Source organism: Epinephelus lanceolatus, chromosome 3, assembly GCF_041903045.1.
Source record: "Epinephelus lanceolatus isolate andai-2023 chromosome 3, ASM4190304v1, whole genome shotgun sequence".
Lineage (NCBI taxonomy): Eukaryota > Metazoa > Chordata > Actinopteri > Perciformes > Serranidae > Epinephelus > Epinephelus lanceolatus.
Genome location: NC_135736.1, coordinates 38,235,723 through 38,247,584, shown reverse-complemented (window position 1 = coordinate 38,247,584; position 11,862 = coordinate 38,235,723). Strand labels below are relative to the sequence as shown.

Here is an 11,862-nt window from a genome sequence, read left to right as displayed (position 1 = left end):
AAGAGGAAGATCAGCAAGATATACAAATGAGCCAGTCAGGTGAGAAATATCATGTCAAAACTACAATCCTGATACTGAAAGAGTCAATCAGTGAGATTGTTTCAAAGTGTGAAACACATTGTGGTGCACTGCAGCACACACACAGTTATTAGTCGGGTCATTGACCTATTTCCTTGGGCCCAGTCTAACGAATGGTGTCTAAGTGTCAACCAGCTAACAAAGAAGGCTTATCTCTCCACTAACATGCTTTCCCCCCCAGCCCCTGTGTGTGTACGTGTGTGTGTGTGTGTGTGTGTGTGTGTGTGTGTGTGTTTTCTCTCTTTCTTCTTTTTTTCTGTAATACAGCATATTTTCTTTCTCCTACCCATTCGGATAAAAACAAATATGAAATATGCAAATTGGGATTAGCCTACTACATGATAAAATATTTCAGATACTTTTTAAAAACTTGAAGTTGCTCTCTTTAGGCTGGTCATCTCCATGGCCCTACCTCCTTGTAAGAGCCACTTAAACACATATCTATAAGTAAAAACATTTTGTGTTGACATGACATATCATATAGGTTCTGCTATTATTTAAGTTCACACAACAGCCTTACCCCGACTAACCTGCCCCAAACTGCCTGGCAAAATGACGTTTCATATTAAAATAAATATTTGTCACATTTCAATATGAAGCATCATTTTCTTGAACTAAAAGAATGAGAAAAATGCAAAGCCACCTCCATTCAGATCTTCTAAGACTAAGAGTCTTTTCCACTTCATGAATTTTTCATATAGCTGAAACACACACACACACACACACACACACACACACACACACTAACAAAACACCCTATAACCACCCTGCCCATTGTTGTTCAGTTCCGGTAGAATAAGAATTCCCACAGTTGGAATGGGTGGCTTAGCACACACTCACACTCACACACACACACACAGACACACACACACACACACACACACACACTCGCTCACAAATATGACAAATGCACAGCCTTTTCCCCAGAACTGTAAAGCCTTGAGAGATCAAAACTGCAGTTTACCAGTTATCAGTCAGCCAGTTATGGAGTCACTGGGAATTCACATGAGACATGAGTGACGCATAAGTGCTATTGAAGTGTTCTGTCCGCTCAATCAACTCTTGACTTCCGTTCAGCTGTCTCCGTCCTCAGAACCAGCTGTATGTCAGCAGCACAGCTTTCAAGGAACAAATGTAAAGGAAATGCAGGGACGCTGCCGGTGACTAATGCTCGTGTCTCAGAGTCACTGGATTGAAATATTTGATAAAATGAAGCCATATGTGCTCTGTTAGTCAGGCAAGAGACTGACTACAAACTTGAAATGGATGGGCTTTCCCAGGTAGTCTGACCCCACTTTTGTTTTGTTTTCATTCATGAATTATTATAAAGGTTAATGGGAAATAATAGAAGTATTGATTATATTTCCATTTCATAAAACAATATTGTGGGAGGAAATTCTTGCAGTGTATTTTCAACTGGGCCAATACAACCACAGCATTACACTTTGTCACATTATTGTGCGAAGGACTTACATAATGACCTTAGAACATAGTAAATCCCACAGTGTCAGCAGCATTTCACATTATGGGAGTGAAACAAAAGTACTTAAGTCATCAAGATAACTGACAGCACAGAGTTGTCACTCATTACAAACTAACACTTTTGAAATGCTGCTTTTGGTTTGAAATGTCCTGCTGCAACAGATCAAGAGGCCAACGTACAAAGTAACCATTACACCCTTTGGAGTGTTTGGAGGCATTTTGGATGGTTGTTTGCACGACTGATCACTTTGTAGCAGGAGACAGTTTGTCAGTAATCTTACGCTGAGCTTAATGTTTCAGTTTAAATCCCTTGCAAAGTCTCAGGGCTGCTGTGAATCTGCTCAAAAAAGTTTGTCTAAGGTGCGTCGGTATGGTAGACATACAAGAAAGGACGGCAAAGAAGATACCTGCACACCAATGTAGCTGGGCTAGACAGCCAGAAAAAGGTCCACAGGCTGAGATCACTGCTAAAATAGTCAATTTATTTGAGACATCAGTGCACAAAAAGGTGCTCAAAGTGCAAGAAACTAAGTAGAAACAGCAGCAACTGTTTCAGTCTTTGATGATCATCAGTGCTCATCAGTTTAAATCCATAACATGGCTGCATGTTAATACCTTGTATCTATATCCTTGATTCTGGATCATAAACTGTAAAAATAATGGATAATGGTCACCCACTGGTTTGTGGACTCCTGTTTTGAAGCCTCAAGTCTGGCATTTTGGCCGTCACCATCTTTTTTGGAGCCACAAGTGACCATATTTGCGCAAGAGGCTTTTGCTGCAGAGGAGTGAGGGATGGATCTGATGGATCGGAACACGGCCTGTCACTCAACACGGCCCACCCTTAATAAGCGTAACTTTAAGTCTTAGCAAAATGTAAACAGGTGAGTTATATATAAATTCACCCCGTACACTTGTAATGAACGGGGAAATTACCCATAGAAACAAAACTGTTTTTTGCACCAGGCCGTTAACATGTTTATCTGAGCTGCTAAGTTCAGCACATTAACATGAGGGTCTACAGAGACTTACTGGCTTCTGGAGTCAAATGGCCATTCAAAGACCTGCGGTTTTTGGCACTTCCATGTTGGCCTTAAATTTCAGCCCTGGAGGTTGCTGCTTGTTCTAGATACTGCTGGCTGCACTAGTGGTTGTTGTCATGGAGATAAGTGATCCCCAAACACTGTTGTGTTCTACAATCCTCGGATTGACCCTTGACCTCTGAGGCACAGGCCAATCAAAACAATGAAAAGCTAAATAGTAATCCCTGTTTGGTCTAATGAGGAACATGGGACACGCACCCACGCATGTACACACACACACACACACACTTTTTTGATGCCTAGCAGCCATATGGTAGTAAAAACAAAGATTGCATACAAATCTGCACATTTCCATATTTATCTTAGTCATAAATATTCACCAAATACTTCAGTGTCTCTGAATGACCCCAGCTCACTATTGTTTCTGCTAACTGGCTCAGTTTAATCCAAACTGAATATACCCCAAGGAAACAAGTCCATCCAGCTTGTTGCTCTTAATCTGTGTGTGTGTGTGTGTGTGTGTGTGTGTGTGTGTGTGTGTGGTGTGTGTGTGTGTGGTATGTGTGCATGTGTAATACTTTGGAATGCCGGCCATGCTGAAGGATTTCATATCCCCTAAATATCTGCAGAGTGGCGCCTCACACACACATACACACGCACACACTCATTCCTCAGTATAACAGAGTCTTAACTTGGAGAAGGAGAGAGAGACCCCCTGCATAGCGCAACCTTTCCACTTCACTGGTGTGTGTGTGTGTCAGTGTTTGGTCTTCGACTCAAGGCCTCTTCAATAACTCTGTCGCTCCATCTCTCCCTGCTCCGTGCCAAGTTATTTCAGCTGAACCTGCTCACACTGTGGACTGGGTTCACCTCAACACTTCTATCCATCAGGAATATGAGCGGCGCAGCTGACTCTGTCCACTGTCAGGAGAAATGTTATCAGCTGTAGTGAAATTTCCATGTAATAATCCCAGACATTTTCATCAAAACCAGCGAGAGATATTTGCAGGTGAAGAAAAAGTGAAGCATACAGTCCACTTATATCTGATGGTTGAACATGCCATTGCAAAACCAAGGGCATTGATATGCTTCTGTAACAAACTTTGTCCTCACCCCGACTGTCATTCTTAAATGAAACAATGTAAACACAGCAATTAAACCCAACAATCTCATATTCAATAGGCTAATGAGACAAGGCAGAGCTTTCCACTGTGCTCTATACCACAAAGAAGCATGATACGACCTGATCAGGTACGATACATCCATCTAGTCACGCATAGTCGCACATTGCCAGACCAGATCTCACACTGTGCCAACTCTGGAGAAAGGTCTAGCTGAACTATCATAGCTCTGCACTAAGGGAAATAAAAGTGCACTAAATACAATAGTTCTGGCCGGCACTAAGCCCGGGATGCAGCAATGGTGCTCTTGCAAAATAGTGTCTGAAAGGAACATATTTTGGTTTAATATTTGCATAGATGGAGGCGAGCGCTGGCATTAAAATGGCTAAATTCCCGCAAATGGAAACCGCACATAAAACATTAAAAAATGCTTTAGCATGTAGGTTTCCAGGTCAGAGGTTGTTGTTTCACTCGCAGCTCTAAAACAGTGTGACTAGAAACTAGTTTTACATTGTGAGTGGGATTTTGAAAATGGTGACATGCAGGACGCGTGTTAATGTCTGAAACTGTGTGTGCCTTTCCTTCATTCCTCTTGTGTCAGCTGTTTCCCCCTCCCCTTTGTTTCTAGTGGTTCCTCTTTCGTCTCTGTCTGGCGGTGGCTCATCAGTCCTGCTGCCAATCTGCCTGCTCACCTGAAAGCCATCCACTAATCAACTCCAGCAGTACAAATACCCTGGCTCTGCAGTCCAGCCTCTGGCAGATCATTCAGTCTGCCTTGCAGTACTAACCATGGTCTACTTGTTGCTGATTGCTTGTTTTCCTCATGGATTTTTGCTTGAAACTTGTCTTTTTCTGCCTCAGATTGACACTCACTGGTTACCCCTGTGCCTGCCACTTCAGCCTGCCACCTGCTTCCAGCCTCGCTCTGCCTGCCTGCCTCAGATCCACATTCACTGGTTACCCATTTGCCTGCCCTGTTTCTCTTGAGAGCCCAGCTTCAACCCAAGACATCTATTCTTATGTTTTTTGAAAATAAAGCCACTTAAAACTGAACAGCTGTCTGGGTCTCGCTTTTGGGTCCGGTTCTCTCCATTTCATACAACAGAAACAGGCGGCCAATGACAGCCTCATACCCACAGTCTTCATCCTGTGAGACAGACGAGTGTTGCGGACGTGATCTTATGCCATAGGATCTCCGGAAACCCATTGTTTATTTCATTTAACTTATATTTAACCAGGTAAGTCACGTTGAGATCTCCTTTACAAGACATGGCCAAGACAGCAGCACACAAAGACTTACAGCCAAACAACCACGCAATAAAAACATAAAAGATATACAGTATGGACACTTACGCACAATGACAAGACCCAACCAACTCATTCATCCTTTGTACTTATGAGAGCTTTAAAATCAGGCAGAGAGACCAGTTCAGTCTGTGCACTAAGAACAGACAGCAAAACTAAATCTTGAGATTTCAGACTGTCGCTACAATCAGATCTCTGTTCAGTCAAATCACAATTGTACAAAGGGAGTTTACCCAGTATGGCTTTATGAATGAACAAATACCAGTGACTGAGCCCACAAAAGGTCAAAGATGTCCGACCAGCCCTGGAATAAAGCGTGCAGTGATGAGTGAGGGCTTTACACAAGATTATCAACCTGAGGTTTAAAAGACAGGGAGTCATTAAGCCAAATTCCAAGATATATTATACAAATGACAACCTCTAACTTCTTTCCCTGAGCAGTAAGAACATCAGGGGAGGGGGGCTGAAGCCTGTCCCAGCTGACACTGGGCGAGAGGCGGGGTACACCCTAGACAGGTCGCCAGACTATCACAGGGCTGACACACAGAGACAGACAACCATTCACACTCACATTCACACCTAAGGTCAATTTTTTAGAGTCACCAATTAACCTGCATGTCTTTGGATTGTGGGAGGAAGCCGGAGTACCCAGAGAAAACCTAGGAACCCTCTTGCTGTGAGGCGACAGTGCTAACCACTACACCACCGTGTTACCCAGTATAAATGCAGTTAAAGTGATTTCAGGGTCGTCTTCTTCTTCTTCTTCTTCTTCAATAGAACTAGGTTGTTGCCATATGAGTTTTGGACCAGTGGTTATTATTGGGGATAGAGAGGTTGTAAGGTTATAGACACAGACTTGCTTCTCAAACCATTCAACATACCAGAACAACCGTGAGCAGAGAAGATTTGGTGTTTTTACAACTTTTTTGATCCTAACAGCTGCGCCAGTAGTCTGAGTGTCCACCTGCAGACGCTCTGATTTAAAAGTTTGCAGGCGTGTGGTTATTGAGGTTTTGCTTCAACAGCACTGAGGCTTCGCCAAAGGTAACACACATTACACATAATTGCATCCTTATAAGCACTGACAGACCATTGCGGTGTACTTAACATAATTGTGTTTGGTTTGCTGAGTACTCTGAGGATCATAAGCAGGTCAATATAATATTACAACTGTAGCCTAATAAATGTCAACTATAAATCATCACAAAAAACAAATCAAGCAGAAAGGGTCTAGTTTTCATATTTAAACTCAAAATTATGAACAAAATGACAGGTAATTAATCAATGACAAGGGCAACAAAAAATCACTTGGTTGCAGCTACTTCTTGATTTCGAGGATAAGTCAGCTCTTGTACTTTTTAATGTTTTATTTAAGTATGTATTTTTCAGATTAAATTATTTGTAGGCAATCACTTGGAGGTTTAAGGCACAATAGGAGCTTGCCAAGATGAGAAAAAGATTGAGAGGGAAGAAGAGAAGAAGAGTCTCTCTCTCTCTCTGTGTCTCTCTACCTGTCTGCAGGATGCTGAGCTGTTTTCTCAACTTCATTTTCTGACTCACATGTAAAGCAGCAGATCATCATGAAGCTGAACTCAAAAGCATAACTTCCGCCCTGACCTTTCTCAATAAAACTACACTACAGTTTGATTAGGGCAAACACAAGCTGTAGAGTTTTATAGCATTATCTAATATAAAGCACCAACAGTTGTTCTGTATGTGGCATGGCAGTATTAAAGCATGAGTTTGAAGCTGACCACATTAAGCTTTAAAAATACTGAGATTAATAGACAAAATGTTGGGCAAATGTATTTTCCCTCTTTACATGACCAGATTAGTCAAAGTAAATACGTTTGTATCATATATAGATAAGGAGTTGGAGGAAGGTATGCTACATCAGGTTGTAGATGCTTTGACTGAATATCTGCCTCTGTCTAATCCAGGATATTTTGCAGAGTTATTTTTTGTGGTCTGTAACTGTAACATGTTGTTTGTTGTTCTTATTTTTTCATAATCATTTGAAAACACAAATGTTCATCTTTAATGAATTTAATAATGCATAACTACTTTTAACACATTTTTACAAGCTGTACTATACTATAACAGGAGATTATAAAAATATATGAATGAATATAACATAATTAATATAATAAATAATGCCTCAGTACCTCAACTTACAACGCACAAGCTAACAGCCAGCAGATCTTTTACCTGTGATGTTTATATTAACTTAATATGGGGGTTTTGTCTGTGTTTTATTATTTACACACACTTAATTGAAGGATTTTTGAGGTTTCTTGCAAGCACACTTGCGACACTTGTTTCCAGCAGTCACTTGTCAAGACAGAAGTCCAGGCTCTGTTAGTCTGCAGGCTACATGTCACTGAACGTGATACACATCATTGTCTCTATGGTCAGGTTGCTGAAAGCACTAGCATGTAAAATTACAGCTCTCTATATCCTGCACCTTTACTCTAGATCACCAACTGTACCAAAATGCCACAGAGCATGGCACAGAGACAGCAATAAAAACAGTTAAAATGACGCTGGAGTAAAATAAAAAGGTGTGCCGTAACTCAGTTAGTAACATGCAGCTCTGTCACCAATCACTGATGAATCTATAATGTAACATAGAGTTTTATAATGCCTCTGTCTGATGTGGGATATGTTGACCTGATCTTCTGTTATGCTGTGATGTATTTTAAATGTCTGTTACTCGTACATGTTGTGTGTCTGCAGCTTAGTATGATGTGCTGCTGCCTGTCTTAGCCAGGACACTCTTGAAAAGAAGATTTTAAATTTTAATGAGGATTTTAGTGGTTAACTGAATAAAGCTAAGTACAAATTCATTAAGGCTTCCATACTTAATAATATACCTAATATACTTAAAATACACTCACTAGCCACTTTATTAGGTACACCCTGCTAGTATCTGGTTGTTGGACCCCCTTTGCCTTCAGAGCTGCCTTAATTCTTGGTGTCATAGATTCAACAAGGTGCTGGAAACATTCCTCAGAGATTTTGGTCCATATTGACATGATGACATCACACAGTTGCTGCAGATTTGTCGGCTGATGAGAATCTCCCGTTCCACCACATCCCAAAGGTGCTCTATTGGACTGAGATCTGGTGACTGTGGAGGCCATTGGAGTACAGTGAACTCATTGTCATGTTCAAGAAACCAGTTTGAGATGATCTGAGCTTTGTGACATGGTGTGTTATCCTGCTGGAAGCAGCCATCAGAAGATGGGTACACTGTGGTCATAAAGGGATGGACACGGTCAGCAACAATACTCAGGTAGGCTGTGGTGTTTAAACCATGCTCAGTTGGTACTAAGGGACCCAAAGTGTGCCAAGAAAATCTCCCCCACACCATTACACCACCACCAGCAGCCTGAACCGCTGATACAAGGCAGGATGGATCCATGCTTTCATGTTGTGTACGCCAAATTCTGACCCTACCATCTGAATGTGGCAGCAGAAATCCAGACTCATCAGACCAGGCAACGTTTTTCCAGTCTTCTATTGTCCAGTTTTGGTGAGCCCGTGTGAACTGTAGCCTCAGTTTCCTGTTGTTAGCTGACAGGAGTGGCACCTGGTGTGGTCTTCTGCTGCTGTAGCCCATCTGCCTCAAGGTTGGACGTGTTGTTGGTTCAGAGATAGTCTTCTGCAGACCTTGGTTGTAGAGACAGAGAGAGACAAAAACATGTTAGTTATCACTGCACACTGGTCTGTATAGTTAAGCCTTGCCATAATAGCTTGTCATAGGGCTTAGGAGGTTATTCACTGAGTGCTGATCCTTTTCTAGAGCACAAACTTCTCGTGTTTATTTGAATTTAATGTAACCAGTGGTTATTTGAGTTACTGTTGCCTTTCTATCATCTTGAACCAAGCTGGCCATTCTTCTCTGACCTCTGGCATCGACAAGACATTTTTGCTCCAGAGAACTCCAGCTCACTGGATATTTCCTCTTTTTCAGACCATCCTCTGTAAACCCTAGTGATGGTTGTGCACGAAAAGCCCAGTAAATGAGCAGTTTCTGAAATACTAAACCACTATGCCATGTTCAAAGTCCCTTAAATCACCTTTCTTCCCCATTCTGATGCTCTGTTTGAACTTCAGCAGGTTGTCTTGACCATGTCTACATGCCTAAATGCACCCAGTTGTGATTGGCTGTTTAAGTATTTGCCAGGTGTACCTAATAAAGTGGCTGGTGAGTGTACATTTGAATGTTTGTCTGAAAAAGATACAGAATTGAGCTATTTGATATCTTGAGAAAAAAGTCACCAGATTGTCTTCCTTAGTTCAAAACCACCAGATAACAGCACAGGCCTGGTTGCATACCTGCAGTCTGCTCCTCTGTGTTGCAGTTCCCATCACTTGGCGACAGAGGTCAGTAGAAAATATCGATTACTAAACGCACCTGTTCCTTAAAAACGCGGTCAGCTACAGGCTTTTATTTTGAAGGCAGATCGTCCGTTTTCCTGTAATTTTGCGCCTTAACGGTCCTCACTGACGCGACGGGCTCCCCTGACCCACCGGATTTATCTGTTTCCATTTGACCGGGCTTTCATTCACAGCGGGGTCCATACATGCTGCAGCCTCTCTGAGGAACAAGTCCTGGACCCTGACAGAGAGACAAAGAGCAGAGAGAGCCAGACAGAGACACAGGGGCCAGATGAGAGAGAGTTATCAGCGGCTGAAGGAGAGGGGAGCGCACACACAGGGGAGGATTTTTTAAATTTCCCTTTTTATGGTTCTCGGATCATAAACACTTGAGGACTTTATAAACATGCACCTACTGGGAATATCTCTTTTACTGGCATATCTTCTCTACACCAACCTCGCCAGCGACTTCAGCCACAGCGACTATGATGATTACTACGAGCAGGAGCAGATGGACGAGCCGGTAAGTTTGAGGGAAAGTGAAGCTGGCTGCTGCGTCTGTGTGTCTGAATGCTCTCAGCACCAGCCAACATGTGTTGGGATACTTCACCTGATCCTATCACAGGGACCACCAGGGTCCATCATGGGGCTCCAGAGGGGTTCAGAACCACATAGTCAGAATGTAATCATCTTAATTCTGGTGTTTCTGTGTGGAGTATTACAGTATGATATGGATCACCTGACTGCTATTTCAGTATCATGGTGAAGGATGGACTCTTGATGGAGATAGTGAACCTTTATCTAAGTCTCATGTTATGTTAGTGGGGGTGTGCAGCTTGGGATCAATGGGCTGCCAGGGGTCTTGACATGATATCACTGTACAGTAGTCCATCACAGCAAACTGAAATGAAAAGTAAAGGTGTGGGTGAAGAAGGGACTGTTGTTCCCTCCATGAACAGATTCTACCCTCATTTGACCTTGCTGTTTTGGGGATTCTGGGGCTAAACAGCCACCTTAATAGAAACCAAACACAGGGAGGTGAATCTAAGGACAGCCAATGTGTAATTGAGTAAAATCACTTTATCTCAGTTGACCCTGCTGCTGAGGCTGGAATAAATCTTAATGATGTAAATTCATAGTGTACTTTCAGACTGCACCTAACTATTGTTTTCATGATTAATCATTTCATCTATAAAATACATTAAAACAAAGTACAGACCAGCCATCACAATGTCCTACAACCCAAAGTGACATCTTCAAATTGCTTCCAACCAGCAGTCCAAATCATAAATGACAAAGAAAAGCAGCAAATTCTTCAGTTTAACACACTGGAATCAGCGTATGTTTGACGTTTTTACTTGAAAAACTATCAGACTAGTTGGTGATTAATTTTCTTTCATTCATCTTATCAATTAATTGAGTTAATGTTGCAGTATTAGTGTACTTAATGAGGAAAATAAAGTCATCAAACTTGGGTGAAGGCATCTATAACATGCATTATTACTACAATAATTCAAATAAAGGCTGTGAATTTCATTTAGGAAACATTAGCAGCACACAGTCTACTGTAGGGCTGGGCAATATATTGATATTAAATCGATAATATGATATGAGACTTGATATTGTCTTGGATTTTGGATATGGTTATACTGTGTGGTCTTTCCCTGGGCTTAAAGACTGCATTGCAGTAAAGTGATGTAACTTTCTGAACTCACCAGACTGTTCTAGCTGTTCTATCATTTGCCTTTACCCTCTTAGTCATTACATCCATATTACTGATTATTTATCAGAGAATCTCATTGTGTAAACATTTTGTGAAAGCACCAGTAGTTAACTCTACAGTATTGCTGCGATATTGATAACAAACACTGGTCAAAAATATTGTGATATTTGATTTTCTCCATCCCGCCCAGTCCTACTCCATGCAAACCTAGTCTTCAGGCTGCATTCACTGTTGTTAATTCCATGATAAGGAAATTCAGTGCCAATTTATTAAAGGAACCTCGGTCTATTTTATGCATTAAGTTCAGTTCACTCGCCATGAGATGGTTTTAAAGTGTGCACTACAAACTGGAGGTGTGGGGTCTGAGAGAAGTGGGTATTTGGAGCACAGGTGGATCTAATGATAGATGCTACTGAGTTACATTATGATATGGATTTCGAAATATGCCTTGTGAGTCCCCCATCTTTATAGAGGTGTATTAATAAACACTTTGTATGTATGCATCCACAGGATGTCACGTATATAGTTTTTTTTTTTAACATCAGTGTGCTTTGTTTTGAAATTTGACCCAGAAAACGTGGCTCTATCCCACAGAAATGTGCACATACCACTGTGCCATAGACTATACCCTGGGAAAATATTTACAGCCTACCTACAGAATGTGTGTGTATGCCCAAATTATGCAGAATAACAACCCAAAAGGCCTTTTAAAAGGAAATTTACAGCA

General features: G+C 41.6%; 1 protein-coding gene across 1 annotated transcript in view; it reads left to right on the top strand.

Annotated features, from left to right (window-relative positions):
- Positions 1-9,532: 9,532 nt before the first annotated feature.
- vegfc (vascular endothelial growth factor c) overlaps positions 9,533-11,862 on the top strand; it is a 75,141-nt gene continuing 72,811 nt past the window's right edge. The window contains exon 1 of the mRNA XM_033623554.2: positions 9,533-9,935. Coding sequence (XP_033479445.1) covers positions 9,819-9,935 — 117 coding nt within the window. The 5' untranslated portion in view covers positions 9,533-9,818. The remainder of the gene's footprint in view (positions 9,936-11,862) is intronic.